Genomic DNA, 22,773 nt, shown 5'->3' with positions numbered 1-22,773 from the left:
TTGGGGGACCATCTATAAACTTGATATATAAATCCGTATAAATATTGACCAAAAATTAAAAAAAATCTTTTGTTTTGTAGTAAAAAAAATTTTTGTATTTTTTTGTAATCATTTAGGAAATAAATAGCTTGAAATGTAGACTTTATTTACTATTTTACACAAATCTCCCCCTTGAGAAATAATGGTACAGACTACATTTCTCAACTTTCCGTCACAGATAGCTAGTGCGCCTGCGCGGATCTCTTGACAACAGCGTAAACGATTCCAACAAAGGGGTGGATTACTTTTCAGATTTGGAAAACTTTGCAAAAACAAGGATTTGGGGACAAATTCGTCATAATCTGAATCAACGGTGGAACGTAAAATATCAAGACGAACACCAGGTGCAAGAAGATCTTCGCAGTGAACTCCAGAAGGCGAGGAAAGTGTCAAACGTGCAGTGAAAGGACTTTCTGAGTTTCTAGAAACCGGACATTCAACAGGTGAGATGGTCGTGGGGTTGGCGGAAACGGCTGCCCGGTCGGTCGGCGGAAACGGCTGCCCGGTCCAGTCTGGAGGTTGGTTTTGGGGGTTTCGAGTATACCAAATTTAAACAAGATGGCTTGCTATCGCAGCAGTAATTTAGGTGCATTTCTCGTGTAGGCTGACCCTACAACTTACAGTAGCACTAATATCGTAAACATTATTGTAATTTCGGAAATTCCAAAACGCAAACACGGCGTAATTTCGAACTTGTACACATTTTCAAACGATCTGAGACTGAATGGGATTATGCTGATGCTTTGACCACGAACACATTTGTTAAATCCTTGGTTAAATCTTTATTATTTTTATCATCTTATCATTTCCGACATGTGAGAATAGTATCGTGATCAATGAAAGAATTGCAGTGGGGGAAATCTTCAGACACTGGTGAAATCGCCAATTTGATCTTTCAAGAATTCAATGTTCGGTGACAAGTTTGCTTACGGGGAGGAAAGACTACGGCGGAGCTGTTTTCGTGTGAAGTATGTGAAAACATCGTACATAATTAATGTATAATTGACTACATTAGTTTAAACCAGAACCTGACACAAAAAAATTGAATCCACGCGTTTGTAAATGTACATTTTAGTATTAATTTAACTAAATTTGAATTATTTTACAGTTCTTAAAGATAGTTTCTCCTCGGACACGTCAGACAACTCGGCACGGTAGTGCTGTCAAAATTGATTGATTTTGTCGCCGGCGCCCGGCACATATGATAATAGATCAAAGGACCGCCACTCTGTATAACCCTAAGCGCTTGACGTAGCGAACTTCTGACGTTCTGTACTGGGGGACGTTCTAATAGCAGCAGCTGGGGACAATCTTATCAAGAAATGTCAAATTTTTTTTTTTTTCAAAAGATAAGTAACTTGGCCAGCTTCCTTTGAACATGTAGCAACATCTAACAACCGTTATGGAATATTTAAGAAGGTATTTTGTTTACTTCACTTACACTGCTGTATGCAATACTCGAAACCCCCAAAACCAACCTCCGGACCAGACCGGGCAGCGGTTTCCGCCGACCGACCGGGCAGCCGTTTCCGCCAACCCGATGGTCGTGTTGTGGTAGGAGTACGTTTTCTTCTCAGTTACAAACCTGTTACATTTTTGGCTGGATCGGTACAAAAAATGTAGGAGAAACGGTTGGCACGATTTTTCCTGTATAAGGCCACTATTCTGGGTCCTGTTCCGCTGCGTGCACGCACGACAACAGTGTCAACACCCTGGTGAAATGTGAATGGTTGATAGATGGACACTGATGCCATGTCACGCCACATATGTCCGCCTGAGCAAATTCTCTTACCCGATTTCATCACGAATGATGAGATTCTGGCTGGCTAGATCCCGTCATTCTATTGAAGAACAAACCTTGGACAACATTACTTTGTTGTCACAGTGGGGGGCATTTGAATCCCATAATTAAATCCTTTTTTAATAGTCTTGGTTACTGTGCATCAAATTTAGACGGCAATTTATTGCACAGCTATGTTTTCTTTCAATCTCAATCTCAATAGTATACTGGACAAGGCCCTCAAATAGAGCATCACGTCCAGGTGAGGTGCAGGTCCGTGCGGCCGGTGGCGTGAGGAAAAATAAAGTGCAACGTGCAGGAACCAAAAACAAAAAGGCTTGTGTGTGACTATTTACATGGCCGCAGGATATCCCGACTTACAACTGGGAGTTGGGGTGGCCCATGTGTTGGACCAACCCCAACTTAAAACTAGCAAGTGTTGGAGCCGTAACAATATGTGATGGTAACTTATTCCAGGCACTTACTGTTGTTGGGAGGTAGCTGTTTCTGTAAATTTCGGTCCGGCAGGGGAGTGTGTTAAAGCGTAGTGGGTGTCCTCTGGTAGGGTTTGTATTCCTAGTTATGTAATTCTTTATTAATTTTCTATCATTGTCCATTGGTTTTTGCACTAGTTATAATGCTTTTGCATTTTGCAATTATAGGAAACATGCACCGTAATGTGTTATCTAAAGTTGCACACTCAGTGTGTCAATAGCCACAGCGATATTTGAGTGCCTCCAGCTACACTAGTTACCTTTTGAACACTGTGATATACAAGTATGATGGTTTGATTTTTGTAGTTTTTGAATGGAATTTGTATACTGAGTTTGTTACTTATTCATTTTACCTACTAGTAACAATTTTTAGGGCTCCATTCTATGGTCTTATCAATAATCTTTTCTTTCAGATTGCTCCATGGATCTGAAGAGACCTTAAAGCCCCAGTGTTTGTAAACCATGGCTGCAGCGGTGTCGTCTGCCTCACGGCCGGAGCTGGCCTCTCACCCCGTCCCCAGCCCACCCGCCACACCCAAGGCCTCACCTGCAGGCTCCGCCAGGAAGGCTGGGAAAGGGAACTCCAAGGAAATTGTTGAACAAGGTAATCACTTAAGTTTAAATGTAGAGTAGATTTAAGTGTTGATTCACCTCAGTGTATTATTGCAGCCACTAGCTAGGTTCCCTATCTGAATTCTGATAATCTCAGATTAAATCTTACTTATAAGTTATACGTTATAGCAGCCCCCCCTGACATCCGCCGGCCTCCTGAAATCTGCGAGGATGGGCCAGTTACACTAACGTACAGCACCATGGTACAAGAAGACCAAAAATTTATTGGCAAATTTTAATAGTGCTATGGGGAAGGAAAAATTACATTGGAAAGAGTGCTAACCTGGATAATGTCCCTGTGAATAGGGCACAATGAATAATTAATGATATTCCCATTGATAGTATGGTCAGCTTTAATGGGCTTCATTAATAATGGCTATTGCACCAACCACATCTTATAAAATGTGTAACTTGATGTTACTGTAAATAATTAATCTTGTATAACTTGTAAACTAAATATTATGCTGGTGAACAAGGGTAATCCATTTTTATTAATGTTTAGATATGCTTGTTTGATATGAAATGTTTAGAATGGGAAAATCAGGGAAACTATAATATAAAATGCTGCAGATTATACAGTATACTACTGTTTATTTACTGGATGCATACATTAATTATTGTACTACAGTCTTCTGTTCCAACTGTGTAGCAATTTGGAAATATGTATATAGAGATAAATTCATAAAAGATAAGTGTAAGGCTGTAGACATATATTAGCTGTCTCTCCTTCCATAATTTGTTGCATTATTAAGACTATTCTGTGTCCCCTACCTCTACCAAGGTGGGTCTCCCCTGCCCGACCTGCGCACCAGTGACATGGCGGTGGACCGTACCAAGCCCCTCCCCACCTCCCTGCAGAGTGACTTCATCCCGGAGGACCTCCTGTTCGCCCTGACCCAACCCCCTCCCCTCAAGGCCAAGGACAACCTCCTCCCACCCTCCAGGACTAAGACACAGGCCGTGGTGCCTGCTGGCAGGGAGGCCTGGAAAGAGGTGATCGTCTATTAAAGATGCAGTTTTCATTTAAGATTTTGTTACATTTCACTCCATACTACAGTATGGAGAGAAATATATTGTATTTTGTCATTGTATTTCAATCCATATTGTAGTACCGTACGGCATTACCGTACTACATCACTTTATGGCAGTACTGCCACCGTACTGCTGTACTGGGCGGCAGTACCGGGCGGCTGGTACTGTGTCCACTAGCCCTCCTTTCACACAAGTTTTTTTGTCAAAACCAGTGAGTATAAAGCCTTACCTATCACATCCAACTGCAAACTGACAGAAAGGCACCAAATTAAAAAAAAAGAGTTTTAACATCACATGGCAATGAATTTACCAGACATTAACTCCAACAGGTCATGTGAAGCTCATCATCATCACTTCTTGGTGTATACAAGGATGTAGTAGGAGAGGGTTATAACTGATATTTGTCTTTCCAGCCAACCCCACCCCGCCGTCCTGACAATGTGTGGAACTTCTCCAGAAGAAGCAGATACAAACATCTGACAGACAACACCATCTGTACATGTGGGGCTGGCAAGTGAGTACACAGTGGCTTGAGATAGTTAGACCAATTTTTCAATCTCATTCATTAAAGTGTACACAGTTCTTGTAAGGCATGTCATGTTTTGTACTTACCTGGTACTCTAGATTTGATAACTGTTATAGTGTCTCTTCTTCATTTCTGCCAAGCTCCTTATCAACAGAGTGGAGTCCACTCCACAAAGTGTGTGAAGTGCCTCCTATTGACTCTATAAGTATAAGGTACTGCATCTCTAATGTTTGCTGCATTGTTTTTCAGGGACATCTCATTCCTGTATGATGCAGTGACTGCTGCATCAGAGGACAAGGAGCCGACTCCACCAACTAGAGACAAGTATGACAGGAGCAGCATCAGGGCTGATGCCGTTAAAGAGGTGGACAAGGTAGGTGATCAGTTAGAAAGGCGTTTCCTAATTCTGTGGACTTATCCATTCCCTGATGTTTCATTCTGGCTCTGTACTACTATTGTTACGCAGTGCGTATGAGGTCCGTATGGAAGTTTAGCCTCTACCAGGCTCAACAGGTAGTTGGAAAATAGTGACACATAACATGCCAAACAAGTTAGCTTGTCGCAAACCATACTTCTTGGCCAGCTAACTCGTTTGACTTGTTATCTGTGTACATCTGTCCAATTTCTACAATTTTTCCAGTGATCTATGGAGCCTGGTAGAGGTTAAGAATGCCATATGGACCTCAAACGCACTTGGAAATATACATGTATGCACATGTGAACCCACCTTAACTGCTGATTTCTTTTATTATGAATTATTGGTTAAATTACACTTTCTAAGCCATCTTCATCTGTTTTCTCACAGAATATTGCATTGCCAGACTCCCTCATCCCAGATGAGTACCATATCGTCAAGTCCAAAGGAGTCATGGGCTTGGAATATCACGACGAGTATGTTTTGTGACTTCTCCAGTTGGTTGTATTGCTAGTTGTTCAGCTTGAGGTTGAATTTTACTTTATGATGTAGTTTTGTCTGACATACTAGTGGATTTATCAATTTGTGCAAGATAACCAAATCCTTCTTTTCTGTTGCAGTAAGTTCACCACAGATAAAGACGACCATGAAAAACATCTAACTATGTTCCCTTCATTGTGAGTATGGATTTATATCTCTTATTTTATCTTCCTAGCCTCCTCTGGCTAAGGTACATGTAGCTTGTTGGCAATGAATTGGTATCGGGGGTAAGAGAAGGGTGAAAATATGGTCATCATTCTAATCCTAAGCCTTCATTCTTGTTGGTTGCTAGGAGACCAAGTGGCCGTTACGAGGTTGTCCACCTGCAGAAGGTGATGGATGACATGTTGAACAAGGTCGGGGTCGAGGACGATGAGTTAGAGGTCAAAGGACCGACTCAGGTACATTTTGTACTTCATCTATCTCATCTGTATCTATATCTCCATTTAAACCATGGAGTTGGCGGCCAACCCAACTTGAGCTACAATTGCCGTTGTTCTGTAATTAGCTTATACATAGGAATTGATTAAAAGAAATAGACAAGTTAGAAGTTTATTAGAGTTAGAGTTAATTTCTAAATCAGTGTAGATGGATAATTAGTAGTGTCAATGAGAAAACATTTGAGCAAAGTATCATTTCCGTGGAGAATCCTTCCTTTTGGAACAGAAAATACATAACGTTGCCATTAATCTACTTGCTCTGACTTCCCGTAAATTATATCTCATTGAATCAGTGTTCTTCTGATTCCTTTTTACAGATGCATAACCTGCTGGAACTAATCAGGAAAGAGCAGAAAATCTACAACATCATCTTCCATGAACTTATCAGACAGGTAAGGTCCTCATCATCTTTATTTAATCTAGATTTCTAAATAAGACAACTGATCCATGCATTGTATGGAATGTGTCATCTATTTATGATATACAGTTTACTACAGGGACCATTTGTAAGTGGGTTATTCAAAGAAATTATGTCATCATTTTTACAGTCCAAATGAGCTTGTTATGATCATATTGATGAATGTTTTTAGGTAAGCGTGGAGTGTTCGGAGCGAGGTGAGCTCCTGTCCAACCTGAGACAGCGATACGCCACGCTGCTGGACAAGGTCCCGCGGCAGGTGAAGAGTCTTCACGCGGAGGTCATGGCACAGCGGGCGCTGGACCGCAGACTCACCGAGGAGCTTATGAGATTCAAGGGTTCTATCACATCTCTCACAAGGTGTGTGTAAAATGTTTGTATAAATAACACTAGTGTTACGACACCTCATTACATTGACTCCCCTCATTACATTGGCTTAGGTGCATAATACATGTGACCTCAATTTCAAGGGTACCGTATAATATTTAGAGCAGTGTGTTTTTCAAAGGTGATAAAATTGACATAATTTGAATATTTTTTCACCCACAGTGAACTAGCAGATGTGCGTGAACATGACAGACAGGTGACGAGAGAAGCTCAACAGGCACAGGAGGATGTGAGTAGTTTACTTTTCAAAAGAAATTTGACTAGAAATGTCCCCTCTTCTTACATGTACCTTTGATATACCTTTCATTAAGTCAAAGAAAATGTTTTGTAGGACTGAGAGAGATACAAGCACTCTCTGTCATCATTGTGTTTGATTTTTTTAAAAGGATTTATTGATGGACTTTTGAGCCAGATTTTCTCCTGGTTTGTTCACAGCTGGCAGTGGCCCTGACAGAGTCGGAGAAGAACGCCAGCCTGCTCTCGGAGTATCATGACTTGTACGAGCTGCAGCGGCGCCGACTGGAGACTCACGTCATCCAGCTGTCTGAAGAACGAGAGCTGTGGAGCACAGCAGCTTATAACCTGGCTCTAAAGGTAGGATTTTCTTTCATTGTATAAATTAAAGCCTTTCAGGGACTGTAGCAAGCTAGTGGAAGGAGTCTACAAGAGTCTGTTCTGCCAGTTCCTTCTAGTGACGCTGAAGGAGAGTGATGGATGTCACTCGAAATGTCCAGAGGTTTTTTTGTCCAGTTGTAGAGATTGAATTGTATTTGAATATTGTTTATCTGGATGTCTAACCTTCATATATGAGTCTGAAAGATGTTATTCTGGTACAATGTTAAGCTTTTTTTTAAAATGACTGTGGAATAATTTTTGCCAGCTAAGAATGAAATGTTTTTGTAAATCATAAAACTATCAAGTCCGCTTATCAAAAATGTTGCAAAAAATAACGTCCAACTCATTCATGAGTTGATTTGGATTAATATTATCAAGTAGATATCTTGACTGCTAGAAAGATAATATATGTTTTATAGACTGATTTTTGTGTATGTCTTGTCCAGGTGATAGAGCTGAACTCCCTGAGCACTGCCCGTCGGCTGTACATCAGTGAGAAGGCCTGGTGCAAGCTGACCAGTCACTTCACCATCCTTCTGGGGGACAAGGACACTGAGGAACTAGCGATGTAAGACTCCAGTTTTAGATATGCTACTAGCTAATTAGCTAATAAGGGTTATTCCTTTTTCAACATACAAATGTCTGTTATTGCTCATGTTTGATGCTAAGGGACCCGCTTACTATGCTTGTGATAGAACCTGCCAGTTAAAATCCATCATATTAAACATCTACTGTCTTACTGGAAATGTCAAAACGTGCTCTTAATCTTAACCCCTCCGCCACTGGATAAAATTTCATGCATGCCGGGATTACCGGGGATTGCCGATAAATAACAATGCCCTCATTGTGTAAATCGTTATGGGGGCAAGATCGGGCTTGCCTCGGGGAGCCACAAACACAGGGAGGCCCGAAACCAGGATCATGGCGTTATGCAGCAGAAGGGTTAATAAAGTTAGGAATCAAAAATGAGTTGATTCATTTGCAATAAAACATAATATTTAGAGGAAAGATTGTCATTAACACCTCCTCCCTGTGTTTCAGAATCCAGCACCATGTTGAGACGTGGAGAGACCTCGTCACCAAGTTCAACTTGCAGCTCAGTGCAGGGGACAAGAACCTGAAGCAGAAGTTCAACAACATGAAGGAAAAACTGACTGCCTGGTCCTCAGAAATTGGCAAGTTTGTTGGGTAAGACATTGCATCTGTGATATCCAATCATAACAACTGTCACCTTTGATTAGTAGCAGTATTGTAACAGTATTCAGTGTCCAGTAGAAGTACCCAGTGCAGGGCTTAAAAAAATTTGGGCTGCAGACAGCCCTGCCCCAGTATTTGATGATACTGCTGTGGACAGCAGTCAGCTAGTTTTCATGCACCCAGGAAAGAGTTAAAATTTAGTGTCTGTGTCCTTAAAGTCTTTGTTGCTTTACTGATGCTGTGCTTCAAAGATATATTTTATCAACAAGAACAAAATCTGCCCAGTAGGCATTTTATTCCACTATGTCCTGGACCTGCTCTGTACAAAGTGTTAACTCTCTGTCCTGTCCTGTCCAGGGAGACTGCCACCACCAGCGCCACCAGCTACGGCAAACTGCCCGGTCCTGAGATGGTCAAACAGCTGTACGATGACATCTCTATCTGGGAGGATGTAAGTCTTATGGCACAAATTATTACCTTAAGTTAGTGTATGTGGAATGTACAGAGATGGAAACGTTTGCAGGAGACCACCTCCTTGGTTACCATGACTACATGATGTAATCTTGCCTCCCTGTCCCCACAGGTGATCAGTACGGAGATGGAAACGTTTGCAGGAGACCACCTCCTTGGTTACCAGGCGCCATTGGGTTATGTTAATGAGTTAGTGACGTCACTGCCTTGACTGTCAGGGATCCCATGATCCTCTTCGCTCTCTTCTATCATGGCTGTACTTGAGTGAGCATCATGGAATAAACGCCTCTTCCAATCAAGTTGCATCGGCTCCTATGATTCACTATCGCGTCCCCTTGTCAATGTTGGCGATGACTACATGGTGTAATCTTGCCACCCCATCCCCACAGGTGATCAGCACAGAGATGGAAACGACCACCTTCTTGGTTACCATGACTACATGATGTAATCTTGCCTCCCGTTCGCACAGGTGATCAGTACAGAGATGGAAACGTTTGCAGGAGACCATCTCCTGGGTTTCCAGGACCAGCTGGCCGCCATGAACAAACACATGGAGAGCTGGACCGACGCCTCGCTGAAGGTCTTTAACAGACATCACACCGAGGATGGGTCCAACTATCCTGACCATGAGAAGATGATCAACCTAAATGAGGTAACCAGAACGTTTGTTTTTGTTGGGTATATTTGTTAGTAAACAACGTATATGATTGTATTACCAAATGCTTTAACTTAAGCTTATATAACAGCCAAAAGGGTAGACTGTGCTTCCCCTTGTGTGAAGGATACTTCAACTTCAGATTTTTGTATCCTAATGCTAAAGCTGGAAGTCTATATACATTGTATACACATGTTAATTTAGGTATGGTTTCCTTGTTTGTCTTTCAGGAAGTTGAAACTCTTGTCAAGCAGTATAACATCAGGGTGATGGGAGAAAATGGTGAGTCAGAGCTGTACCTTGCTCCTTCCTGAACCATTGGATATTCTAGGACAAGACTTTAAAAACATTGAATGAATTATCCTGCATAAGTTTAATAAGCAAAGATTTTGGGAGAGAAGAAACCTTTGGACTATGTATAGTTTACACTTTTGTAAGGATTTGAAGAGGAGTTGCTAGATGTCTCATACTTTGAAATTTGGTTCTATGGTTGTACATGGCACATTCATCTTCAAATCAAGCTCACAGATATGGATATGAAATAAAGTTCTGTGTGTAATGATTTGATATAAGACTCATAAGCACATGTTGTATCCCACCAGGTGTTGCTAAGGAGATGATAATGCTGCAGAACGGCTACGAGACCTGGCACAACAAGCTGGGGAATGTAGGGAAGGGCGCAAGCCTTTCGGATAATGACTGGTACCGTCTGTACGAGCAGTTTGACACGTGGATCACGCAGGTGGGCAACATTGTCCAGCTGGTGGGCACAACTCAGAGGGAGGAGGATCGCGAAGCGGGCAAACCTCACACTAGGTAAGGGGTACCACAAGGTTCCATTCTGGGTCCTTTGGACCAAAGGTCATCCCAATACCCTTTGATAGAAAAATACTACAAAGATTTTTTTCCCTGTCATCATGACTACACAATTTTCAGATAAATTATACGCAGCTGTAGTGCATTGATTAATTCCACTGATTACAAATGCTATATCTTGAAAGACACCATGTTCGTGTTAGTTGTGTTAAAACTTATCCTTTGGTTGAGACTTGTTAATTGATCATGTCTATTACTATTGTATTCCCAGTGTTACTATTGAGGCTGTGGTCAAGAACGTCCACATGTGGCTGTCTTCCACCATGAACGGGATCAACAGTGAAGACTCCAAACTAGCTGAGCAGGTACAGCCAGACCTCACAGTTGTCATACTAAGGGTTTTTTCTATCAGACATTGCATTGAATAATTTTTGATGGGTGAACGGGTTTTGTGATTTTTCAATGACCACAAGTAACCTTTTTTTTCAGAGATGGCAAGAGTTATTTTCTAATATTTTATCAAACTTGTTGTTGACTCCATGTTCCCTGTCATTCTCCCCCTTTGCGGCCAGTGTGATGCAATCATTTTTGGTTACCATGACAACAGTGATTGTGGAACACAAACAGAACCTGGAGGACAGAAGGTAGTCTCAGATTCAGCCACCAACAACACCAGAACTTTAGTCTTATCATACTTAGTCATCATTGTTCACAGAAGCCAAATGCCACCAATGCTCATTGCATAGGATTCATTCATTGAAGAGATATTGGGAGGTGCTGGTGTGCTTTTAGTTGTTTTTTTTATGCATGCACCTTTTTGTAGTATTTTTGTAGCATGCATGTACATGTAGGTGTAGAATCAATTCACTTCCACCTGGCATGTTTGCAATGTAGCCATGAATCTCTTCACCTTCTCCCAATAGTAAGTTATAGAATAGTCTATTTCAGCAGTGAAAGCACTGAACAAATAAGAGAGAAAAGTGGTGAAATAGAATGATTATCTTTATTTAGCAAAGTTCTTTCCTCACAACCAATTAGTTACTACAGCATTCTTAACACTGCAGCAGCAAAACTTAGCTGCCGTGCACAGTAGAACCAGTCAGAACTTGGAATAAGTAATGATCGACAGTGCTATGTGGAATGAGTATGTACTTGGTCCCACCTGGTACAGGTCGATAGATGAAGATGATGATTGCCCTAAAGAAGGTAACAGATGGTCACCAACGTTACAACACCAAAGTTGGCTGTTGTAACTCCTTGGTTGTGAATTAACAACTTTGTTAGACAGTCATTTATCAACCTGATGAAATTACTCACCATGATAAGTATACTTATGGTGCTGAGATGTACTTTAATTATAGGTAGCCAAGCTGCACACCAGCATGGTCCATTGGATGGTCCAGCTGCTGCTGAAGCTGGCCCCTGACCACACGCCGAAGGTCACGGCCAGCCTGCAGGGCGTGTCCACTGCCAAGGAGCTGCAGGAGACGGCCAGGGAGCTGTTCGACAAGCTGGCCAAGTTCTCCAAGTACATCGTACAGTAAGTCACTTCTACTTGCTTCAATGTGTATGATGCATAAAGGCTTTGGTTATGAGTTGCGGAGGAATTGTCGTGATTAGTACATAAATGAAACCCCTTGACTCGGTCATTGACAGTGAACGCAGTCCTTAACAATGAAAGTAGCATCAAAGATATGCAAAGATATTCCGCTATGAACTTCAAGTGTATCTCTTCCAAATCACAGAAAGATTTTTAGTGCAGGACTTAAACTTTGAGTGCAAAAAGTGCATATGCTCGAAGAATTTTGAGCCCTGGCACAACTTGTAGACTTTCCATGATTATTTCTGCTGTAAAACAAATAGTGCCTACCAGCTTGACCTGCTGTGTGTTGACCAGTGATGCCCCCCTCCCACAGATGTTGCCAGGGCATTGTGATGGACCTGATGCAGGAGAAGGTGGACGCAGGGGAGGAGGACGCTGATCACGAGTTCAGGGAACTCAAGAGAGTCAAGGTCAGATCAACACTACTGTTTGAACTCTAACTGTATGAAGGCTTGGAGCTGTGTGTTGCATAGGGTGGGCACTGGTGATGAGGATAGAGAAACAATGTTATACATAGTAACTGGACACTCGATTAATACCTTCAACAAGCAACATTAATAGATGATTGACATTGACAGCAATATTTTCTCCCCACCACAGTCAGAGAGTCAGGAGTGGATCAGAACAGCCAAGCTGCTGCTGAATGAGCTGCTGGGCGAGGAAAGCGAGTTCAAGTTTGAGAACCTGGAACTGCCCAAGGAGGAAGGTCCGGGGGGATCCGTACCCCCCTCCAGAGATGGTCGCTCCCTCCCCCCCACCAGGGAAGGCCATGGTTTGTCCCTTCCACCTACCAGAGAAGGGGAGTCCAGGCTCACACCAGGTATGCATGTGTACTCAGCTGATGGGGTGGTTTGTAGTTATTATGTTTGCGGAAGCAGCAAACATATAGTTTTCCTGCAGATATTCTACCAAAACGCAGGAAAAGCTGGGGCTGTACCAAGCTCTCTACGTTTCCAGCTTTTTGATTGGCCACATAAGGGCTTTTCTCGGGGATACGTCACATGTGAACCTATCAGCAAAACGCTTGCTCAAACCGGGATCCAATGAAAACACAGATGACAAAGCCTTTGGCTGTGAGATACAGCTTTTCGATTGGCCGAAACTCTATGCTTGTCATCGCATAAACCAATGAACGCACAGGATTGAAACCGGCCGGGCCACCTTGAGCAACATAACGTTATAAGGTAAAATAAATCGGTGCAGAATCATGTCAAACCACGTAGCATAGTGGGGAGTGATACGGCCTCACACGCTGAAGGGCGCAGGATCGAGTCACGCAGGGTCACTTTTTTTATTCCCCATTTTAGATATGTATCTTGTATGTACAACGTTTTCATCTTGCGAACAGGGCATCGTTCGTTTTACACGCTTCAATTTTTTTTCTTGCACTCAAAAGACGTGCGGGGCGTTACGGTCGGTCGGACGGTCCGTGTGGGGAGGGGGGCTTGCCAACGCCTCGTTGCCTCTCTAGTCTACCAGTTGTTTCTTTTCTTGCGATTTTTCCTTTCTATTCCCTTCGCAAACATCCTGCATTTTTTTCAAAAATGTTGCCTTTCTAGTTATTGAATATTCATTTTCAAAAACATGACATTAATCATGATTAAACTATGCATCCTTTCTGACCCATGTCATATAGTGCAGTTCCAGTCCCACCATATGGTCCTGTTCTCAGTGTTTATTAAGTACATACTCAATGTAAAGTAAGAAGATTCATTAGATCAATTTCATTAATTGATTGATTGGCAGACAGAAGATTTTTAATCTTTGTTTCTTCATGCTTGTCAGGGGAGACACCTTCCACAGCTGTCCCAGGAACCCCTGCAGATGGAGAACGGAAGGAAGAAGAGACAAAGGTGATGATAAGAGTAGTAAGGCAGAGGCTGATGCAGCCAACAAGTCATGGAACACCATACTAAAACAAATAAATGTCTTCTTCTCTATTTGTCACCAATGACTGCTTTCTTCCCACTAAAAACTAAAAAAGATGTTACTAATATTAATGCTGGTAGAAAGTGCAAAGAAACATCTTCTTGGTCTAAGTAGCATGTATTTTGATATAGGTTAACTAGAAACTGTTTTTCCAGTCTTCCAGTCTTATGTATAGTATTGACTCTGCTAGTGATGCTGAAGAAGAGTGATTGATGCCTCTCAAGACATTCACAAGATACCTCAGAATCTGTATCTTGTCCAGTAGTAACAGAGATTGATCTGTCTTTAAATATGTAGCATGTAATTTGGTATGATGTTCCCAATGGGACCTGTAGATGTTGCAAGTACTTGTTGAGAAGAGATTTGTAATAAATGACCTATGCTAACCCAATCCTGGCCCCTGCTCTACAGTCTGGAGATGGTCAGCAGTCAGGGGAAGAGAAGAAGCCAGAGGAGGACACCACACAGATGCAGGTCATAGGTCACGATGACAACGTCCACCCACAATCCCTTGAGGACAAACCCAAGGAGGCAGTGGTATGCAATCAAAATCAAATCCCATATTGATTTATGTGCCTAACTTCATTCCTTATTGATCTTTGTGTATGTTTTAGCAAATTTCCTGCATATTATTCATACTGAGTCAGTTGTAAAGTTTAGAAAGCTAAATCATTTATAGAATTTATCAAATAAAGTGAATAATGATGTCTGATTCCAATTGATGAGCTGATAAACAATCATGTTTATGTATGGTGTAAGGACTTGAAATCAAAGCAATGTTGAGCATTGTTGTGACAGTGTCCTATATTCTCTGCATATGAAGTGCAGCTGGTTGGGTAAGACAATTGGTTGCCTGGGAAAAGGTCTTAACTATGTAAAACTGGATGGGACTGTTTCAATGTGTCCTCTGTGCCAGGTGGTTGCTCGGCCAAGTTTGACTGTAATATCTTATCTAGAAGCTAATGAACAATACCTGTTCCTTGTTGTTGCAGGGAGAAGGCATTGCTGTGTCCAGACCTGACACCCCGCAGACGAAGAAAGCTTATGAGGCTCTGGCTGCAGTTGATGCATTACAGAAACAATTGCTGTACGTTGTATTGCATCTTTCTATATATGATTCAGTACCATACGTTTTGTGTCAGGGATGATCTTAAGGTCAACTATTTAAAAGTTTTAAAGTACTCAAAATCATCCCTGTATGTGTCTACAACAATTGACAAGTATATAATAGGATAAAATTATTGAAATGGAGCAAATAGAACAAATGATAAAGATGTGCACATACAAAATTTACTTCATGAAAATGTGCTCAGAAAATAGAACAGAAAGAGGAGAGACGCCATCACAGGATTTTCTTAGCCATAACTTTGATGTCGTCAAGAAATGTTATTAAGGAAGGTTTACTTCTTTTTTACAGGGATACTGAGGAACGTGCTCAGACTTCTGAAGAAAAGGTTTCCACCCTGGAGGAGGAGCTAAGGAAGGCTAAGGAGCGAATTCGAGACCTTGAGAGGAGAACTGGCACCCCTGGCCCCACCCCAGATGCGGAGGGGGCGGAGCCAGAGACTCCCCGATCCACCGACGACCCTGACGACAGGCCCACCACACCCAGCAGGAAGGAGAAGCACAAAAAGAAACCTCACAAGAAGAAGTAGAGAATAACGGTTGCTGTACTTGTAAAGTTTAGAATGCTGTCATATTACTGTCATATCAAGCAATATGAATTTGCTACTGAACCGACTTTTTATCATCCAGGCTATGGAGGTTTTTATGTGATTAGCTTTCTGAAGTGGATTTTTACCACAAATTTTGTACAGAGTTCAATTGTAATGTTATATGAAGTTGTGTATGGAAGATGTCTATATTGAGAGCTTCAAATTGGTATTTTTTTCCATATCAAAGCTGTACAGTTGTAAAAATCAATGTTGGTACGTTGACCAGTTTAATGCACCTCTGTAAGAGAACATCCAGAATAGTGTATGACAAGATAGCCTGTGCTTTGGAATGTGGTTATGAATGTTTGTGTGGCTCATCTACAAATGCTTTGAGGAAATAAATTATTTGTACAACAATGTCTTCCTTGACAGTGTGTATGTTGATTTCTGAATTAGAACTATATTATCCCTACATTTTATTCTCTCTCAATACTTTCTAATCTTAATGTTATGAAAGAGCAGGTGAAAGAAATATTTCTATGATTAAACTGTTTTATTTCACATCACAACAGTACTGCTTACACTGTCAAGATATCACATCCATAAAATTTATACAATTTATAGCATTCTAGTATAGGATATATATTGCACATACAATTTGTCATGTCAAACTTGTGCGGTACTTTTTCACTGTTCTGTTTCTTATATTTCATCAGTTGCATTTGAATCAACATCTAAATGTTAATCTTATTCTCCATCCTTTAAATTACAATACTTTACAAGTGTAATAAAGATATAACAGATTAGTAATGATACAGTACATATGATACAAATATCAAATTACAGCATTACCCAATGCCTGTGCAAGATTAACATCCTCTTAACACAGGTCATAGGCGTGGTTACGCCATGCTATAAAGCCTTGTGTACAGACACTGGTATAGATGTGGTCTACGTGTACATTTACACAATGATTTTATATATCAGTGTGGGGCCTCTAACACTAAATACATGTGCTCTACATGACGGTACAAGTAATGATTACAGGCAGCATTTTTTTTTGCTATACAGTAACACATGTACATTAAAAAATCTGTTCTTAAAACAACAGTCCAATTTACACAGCCAACATAAGACGGAGTTTGCAACTCTCTTCGTCTCCTTGCTTGACGGTTCAACTAGGGATAAAAGTATAGATACAAAAGGGCAGTGCTTCAACGCTCCATTAAGCCTTTATATATATAATAGACCAGGTTAGATACCAGCTTTCAATCAGGGCGCCACCATTGCAAAGAAGAAGGCCATCGTAACAAGAAGAGCGTACGCGGCGGTCCCAACAGCATCCGAGGGCATGCAGACTTGGACCATCTCCGGGGGCTGGGCCGGCGCCTGTCTCTTGGCGATGTTCCCGGTGACGGGCGGCGCCGTCGTCACGTTGGCCGCCGTCACGTTAACCGCCGTGATGTTGCTCCGGACGGTGGTACGGGACGGTCCCGTCACCTGGGTACCGGTGTTGGTGGACGTACTGACGGCGACGCTGCCCGCAGAAGCAACCCTGGAAGTAAGGATGGAAATTGATCTAACCTTGCTCAGCATATTGTTTTACTTCAGATAGTTTAAATACACCCTTCGTTTCTCGCCAAGCTCCCCTTTTGAAGTTTCTTATGCTACTCCTTTATTTCTAATTTTACATGTAAAAGGTGCCCGTTCTTATCGGTTCACATAGCTAGTTTTGTAATGACTAGTATACTCATTTTTGATTGCATCCCTCTCTTCGTCTCTTATTGTCCCTTACCCTCCTTATCGTTTTTCTGGCAGATGTTTCGTGTAAGACATCACGAAATCACCGGCGAGAGCAGCCAGAGGCCGGTTGCGGCACATTTTCGGACGTAAGCCATAGTGTATCATGAAACATCTGCCACGAAAGGCAGATGTTTCGCCTGCCGTTTTTCTTTACCTCCCGTAGTTTTCTTTGTCGGTTTTACACTCACCTGGGGTAGTCAGGGTAGAGTTTGTTGTTGTACAGGTAGACGTTGTTGTAACAGACGTGGCTCCTGTCACACGTTCCGCCATTCCGGCACAGAAACACGAGCGCGGCGTTCGCAGGAATGGTCACGTTGGTTTTTGTCGGATCCTGCGGAAAATATTACAAAATCATAGTTGAATATATCATAATTAGGTTGAAACATTTTGCAGTAGATAGAGAGTACGAAAGATACTTGATTCTTAGCGATAAATCCAAAAATAAAGAGTTTCAGAGCAATCTTGCTAACGAAGTACTGTTTTCATTCTTAGAGTAGTGAGTTCCATTGTAAGCTGATTGCACGTTCAGCACCAAGGATAGTGCCCATGTGCGAGGCTGTTACGGTCGAGTTAATAACAGTATCACTTCACAGGATTCAGGACGCTCTTTTCTTGTGTAAAGTCCATAGTTGGTTTTTGTCGGGTCCTGCGGGAAAAGTGTTACCAAATCCCTGTTGAATATCTTACAATTAGGTTGAAACATACCAGTGCAATTACACATTTTTGCAGTAGACAGTACGAAATAGACTTGATTTGTTAACAATGTATCTGAAGAGAAAGAGTTTCAGAGCATTCTTGGTGACGAAGTACTGTTTTCATTCTTAGAGTAGTGAGTTCCATTGTAAGCTGATTGCACATTCAGCACCAAGGACAGTGCCTTTGTGCGTGGCTGTTACATTTGAGTTAATCACAGTATCATTTCACAGGATTCAATGCGTTTGAAGTTGTCTTGTCTCTACAACCTTTCCTTTGTATGAAGTCCATAGTAATAGTAATTGGGGTGACAAAACATGCTGTTTAAAGCAGTAAAAACATGACAAAACATGCTGCTTTAACTTTAAGTAAGTACTGTACACGATGTATAATGCATTACTTTACCCTAGGCGGGGGTATGACGGTGTCGTTGACGGTGAACCTGACTTCACACGAGCCAGCTCTACAGTAGTCGTTCTGGTAGTACGGCCGGTAGTTGTTGTACCCGTAATTGTAGTTGTAGCCATAGTTTGGCCCAAAAGAGTTGTACGCCATTGACCTGTAGAGTACAACCGTGTGATTTTGACTTCGAATAAACATATGCGCATGTCCGCAAATGGCCAATATTGAGATCAATATCATATTTTAGGCCTACGTCACATTTCCAAACCGGGGAGCTTTCGGTAACGACAATTATGATATAAAAGACAACCAAACTGCACAATACGTGAAGAGAATAGTCACATCGGCATTATTTGTGTATATTTTTACTTATTCAATTCTATTTTCGATTCCACAAACAGCCCGACCGGGCCCCGTTTTGAAAATGTGACGTAGGCATTACTGGAGTACTTCAAATGTGCTCAACAGAAGCATGGATGATGAGAGACCGTAACTCACGTCAGCACATAGCCTCCGTACAGCCCGGCGACCCCGGCTATGGCGGCGGTGGCCACCTTGGACGTGCCCCACCGCTTCCTGGACCGGGTGGTCGACGAGCTTCCATAAGACGAGCCAGAATTCCCCCTGTTGTTCCAGGACGATCCCGAATTCCCATATGAGGACCCTCCCGTGTTGCTCCACGAGGACCCCCCTGTGTTGCCCCAGGAGGACCACTGGTTCTGTTTCGGGTAGGACGAGCCTCCCGTGTTGCTAGAAGAGCTCCAACTCGACCACTGCTTCTGCTTCGGGTAGCTGCTGGAGGCAGACCGCCGCCGACCCATGCTGAAGCCGCCCCTCCTTCTCTTCGCCTCCACGTCTTGGAGACAGAGGAGGACCAGGGCTGTCAGCAGCACGGCTGTCTTCATGGCCACCTTCATCGTCATCTACTGAAAAGATCATTTACATAATAATAATGAAAACAATTCTGGAGGGCAAGGGTGAGCAGACATTGTGACACACGTTTTCTACAAATTGAATTAATGTCAGGTTTCATATATAAATTTAGAAAGCAACTCTCCGAAGCCATAATACTAGGACCCACCACTCGAAGTCTGTCGCTCTATAATTAATTTGAGAACAAATAAAGAACAGTCCTATAGCTTATACATGAAAAATGTATTACTATCGGTATCGTAGAAGCCGGGCACCGTAGTATTAACTGCAGTAAACGTTGGGACTGTTTTTCGCACCTGTGCTACTGTTCAATTCTTCTTTCTATCCCACCGTTTGTCTATGGCGCTGTTATGTATCTTGGCGCGGAGTGATTTATTCATGGGTTTTCTCACCGCCGTCTGCCGAAGAGCGATAGCTACATGTAAACTGTGTGAGATTGAATGAATCGATAACAAACTGTGCAACCAATAGATAACATTAACAATTTTTCTGGGAGATAATATAACGTTAGGTAAGTCGTGAGTAAAATCCCTCGCAAAATGACATATTTTTGATGGGCGCTTCGCGATCAATCATCTGTCGTTGGATTTTTTATACAACTGTATGTAGAGAAAACAACATGATATTGAAAGGAACAAGCTATACATAAATTGACCACGCTACTGGTATCCCGAGCAAAAAGTTAGATTAAAATGCACGTCACGTCAATGTGAGCAAGGCCAGAGTTCTAAGTGCTGTTTAAAGGCCAAAAGGGTTAACAGAAATAGTTGGAAACCGTTTAGCGTTATTGAATTGGAGTCAGCTCCCATAGAGAGCAATTCAATCTGCGAGTATTCTCGATCTCGGAAGCCCTGAAAACAAACTATTTTTCTAGATTCCAATCTAATCCTGGTAACTGAATACCAGAAATACCCCTCTGATTCCCCTTCTATCAAGCGTTCTGTACCGTTATAGCTATGGAGGTCAAAGTAATTATCAAGCTACAATACTGGTTGATTGAGTTGCTTCACTAATTGCAGCACTTGCACTGACGTCAATGACTATTTGTTGTACAGTCAACCATCGTGTTTTCTTGTAGTTTACAGTGCATGTAGAGGCTCAAAGTCATGGAACTTAAAAATGACGATGTCTGTGATCGTTGCACTTATAGTTACGGCACGGTATTACATGTATGATATGTGAAGTAATCGACCATGACTGATTCTCCTTTGATAGCCCCCCCCCCCATTAGGGGCGTCTTCCTATTAAAATGCCCCGGCATAGAACAAAATTTAGTTCAAATTCAGAAGCACAAGGAATCAATAATTGATGCGACATTGGCCCTAACATACAAGGCGCCTGAATTCCTGCACACAGTCGTCTGTGCCTGTGTAAATTGGCATAAGTTCATGTGAGGTTATTCAAATCGGTGTCAAAACGTCATGGAAAAGAGTACCTTACTTGGATCAGCTTCCTCAAGTCCAGTGAAGTCGAGCTTAATTCATCGTAAATCACGGCGTTAATATCAAGTTTAAATCAAGTGACGTTTGGTATCAGCAACAAGAATGAAATATTCAGATATATTCAAATACCCGACGATGAATAATAAGACCACTTAAAAAGTTCATTAACATCGTAGTGCTTTGACAGTTTGACAACCGAGTGTGCCAGTCAAATATTCCATGTCTGAGAGTGCCTGCCGTAGATTGATTTATGTCGAGAAACCCTTAATCATTTCAATTAATCTACAAGTACAATCCTACAATATCAGTTCTGCACAAATGCAGAATTAAGTAACAATACATGCTTCACTGTAACTTGCACAATGTTTTTAACAGCGTTGGAGGCGGCAATGCCGGCCTGCTAGCGGTGGCTTCATTTTTCCTGACTCGCCGCCAGGATTCATTCCTTCATTCTGTCTGCTTACTCCCCAGATATGTCGTGAGAAACATCACCCTCTATCCAACACGACGCTTATCCCGCCTGGCAGTACCCTTGTCACTTATGGGCATTCATAATTCATCAATAAGTAGATTGTGAAATACTTAGATTGTCCGTATGGATTTTCAAGTACCTTTGGTATGGGCATAGATAATCTCTAAAATGGGAGACAAAAACTTACAAGAGAAACAATAACGTTACATGTTTTATGTTGAAAATCATATTCATAAAGGTGTCTACATATAAAATGACGTATTACAATGCATTCAAAACTAAGCCACCCATGACAAAGATAACCATAATGCGCGATAGCTTAATTGCATGGGAAGAACATTTAATGAGTGCTGTAAAGTATACTGGAATGGGAATATAAGATCTTTCCTGACATCACATGACACATTCATTTTCATCATTCAGAATTATCTCTCTCTGTAGGCTTATTTTATACTGAGATATAGCAAGCCGTAGCCATAACGAACCAGCGAACATTCCCCCGCTCTATCGTATATTGAATATGCATGGCCTCCCCGGAGACAAATATAGCTTTCAGATTTGCCGTGACCTCCTTCTATATAAATTTTTATAATATACTGACCTAGCCGTGGCAACCCTATCCAACATGTACAGTAAGACGACATATCCGTTCGATATCATACTGATGTTCATCATGTACATCGAAACAAGCGAATGATGTTTGGTGGACTGATTTTAATTCTCAGAGTGCGTCACCCAAACAACACATCGGAACCAAAATGGTCGCTCACTACGCAAGACATGATTGGGGATGTAGTTTTAAACCATAAAATTCCACGTATTTCGTATGAAATTGCGAAAATTGCAGATGACAGTACATCACAAATGTATTGCAGAGAAAAATTTTACATATCTTACCTCAATGCGCCCACCCGTAGATGGGTTATAGGAGGCTCTGGAAAAATGGGAGCCGTTGAACCGGAAATGCGTCTCACGTGACTAAGGGACAAACCGTTGCTGCTACGGGGTGTTGTAGGTAGACGGTGGATTGTATGCAATATCGCGCCATGATCCATCAACCGAAACTGCAGTTAGATGCATTTTCCCTAAATGACGTTACATTGCGTGATGAGGGCAATGGCATATGTTCATAAAACGGTTCTTAGGCAACAGTCATGTAACATTATACTATTGACATACATAGAGGATATAGATGGAGAGAACATGACTGCAATGGTTGATCATGTTTTTGTCTGAAGGTGTTATTTCCTTTAAATCCTTAAAACCAATCTTTCAACTGTGGAACGACTACCCTATTCAATATGTGAAAATAGCCTTTATTGTAGCTATCTATCAAATACCAAAATCAAAATGTCTAAAGTAACGATATTTAAGCCAACTTCATGATTGATATGTAAGTAGTTC

At 41.7% G+C, this 22,773-nt stretch overlaps 2 protein-coding genes across 3 annotated transcripts; one reads left to right on the top strand and one right to left on the bottom strand.

Annotated features, from left to right (window-relative positions):
* The first annotated feature begins 225 nt into the window (after nt 1–225).
* Nucleotides 226–16,042, top strand: LOC118420856 (axonemal dynein light chain domain-containing protein 1-like). 2 transcript variants are annotated; one of them, XM_035827900.1, is made up of 27 exons: nt 226–482; nt 2,727–2,917; nt 3,707–3,918; nt 4,371–4,471; nt 4,733–4,856; nt 5,289–5,374; nt 5,519–5,575; nt 5,731–5,839; nt 6,196–6,270; nt 6,469–6,656; nt 6,846–6,912; nt 7,119–7,277; nt 7,745–7,866; nt 8,340–8,486; nt 8,853–8,946; nt 9,436–9,618; nt 9,852–9,903; nt 10,224–10,437; nt 10,709–10,802; nt 11,010–11,081; nt 11,799–11,977; nt 12,354–12,450; nt 12,641–12,860; nt 13,826–13,893; nt 14,381–14,506; nt 14,962–15,056; nt 15,387–16,042. In XM_035827900.1, the coding sequence occupies exons 2-27, from the start codon at nt 2,776–2,778 to the stop codon at nt 15,622–15,624; spliced, it is 3,321 nt and encodes a 1,106-aa protein (XP_035683793.1). In that variant the 5' UTR covers nt 226–482; nt 2,727–2,775; the 3' UTR covers nt 15,625–16,042. The 2 variants fall into 2 exon arrangements, with proteins under 2 accessions (XP_035683793.1, XP_035683794.1); XM_035827901.1 differs by lacking the exon at nt 11,010–11,081.
* Nucleotides 16,043–16,173: 131 nt separating this feature from the next.
* On the bottom strand, nt 16,174–22,315 carry LOC118420857. Its single transcript, XM_035827902.1, has 5 exons — nt 22,267–22,315; nt 19,021–19,445; nt 18,526–18,679; nt 17,616–17,758; nt 16,174–17,179 (listed from the first exon to the last, which is right to left on the bottom strand). The coding sequence occupies exons 2-5, from the start codon at nt 19,443–19,445 to the stop codon at nt 16,897–16,899; spliced, it is 1,005 nt and encodes a 334-aa protein (XP_035683795.1). The 5' UTR covers nt 22,267–22,315; the 3' UTR covers nt 16,174–16,896.
* Nucleotides 22,316–22,773: the final 458 nt, after the last annotated feature.

Source organism: Branchiostoma floridae, chromosome 8 (genome assembly GCF_000003815.2).
Source record: "Branchiostoma floridae strain S238N-H82 chromosome 8, Bfl_VNyyK, whole genome shotgun sequence".
In the NCBI taxonomy this organism is placed as follows: Eukaryota; Metazoa; Chordata; class Leptocardii; order Amphioxiformes; family Branchiostomatidae; genus Branchiostoma; species Branchiostoma floridae.
Note: the sequence above shows the minus strand (reverse complement) of the source record. Positions and strands in the feature narration are given on the sequence as shown.

Excerpts from the sequence above, each read along its gene's own strand:
- LOC118420856 (XM_035827900.1), top strand. The coding sequence starts at position 2,776 with ATGGCTGCAGCGGTGTCGTCTGCCTCACGGCCGGAGCTGGCCTCTCAC. Across the intron at positions 12,451-12,640 it reads GGGAACTCAAGAGAGTCAAG|TCAGAGAGTCAGGAGTGGAT; the intron begins GTCAGATCAACA and ends TCCCCACCACAG. Across the intron at positions 14,507-14,961 it reads ACAAACCCAAGGAGGCAGTG|GGAGAAGGCATTGCTGTGTC; the intron begins GTATGCAATCAA and ends TTGTTGTTGCAG.
- LOC118420857 (XM_035827902.1), bottom strand. The coding sequence starts at position 19,445 with ATGACGATGAAGGTGGCCATGAAGACAGCCGTGCTGCTGACAGCCCTG. Across the intron at positions 18,680-19,020 it reads TACGGAGGCTATGTGCTGAC|GTCAATGGCGTACAACTCTT; the intron begins GTGAGTTACGGT and ends TGTACTCTACAG. Across the intron at positions 17,180-17,615 it reads CTCTACCCTGACTACCCCAG|GGTTGCTTCTGCGGGCAGCG; the intron begins GTGAGTGTAAAA and ends CCTTACTTCCAG.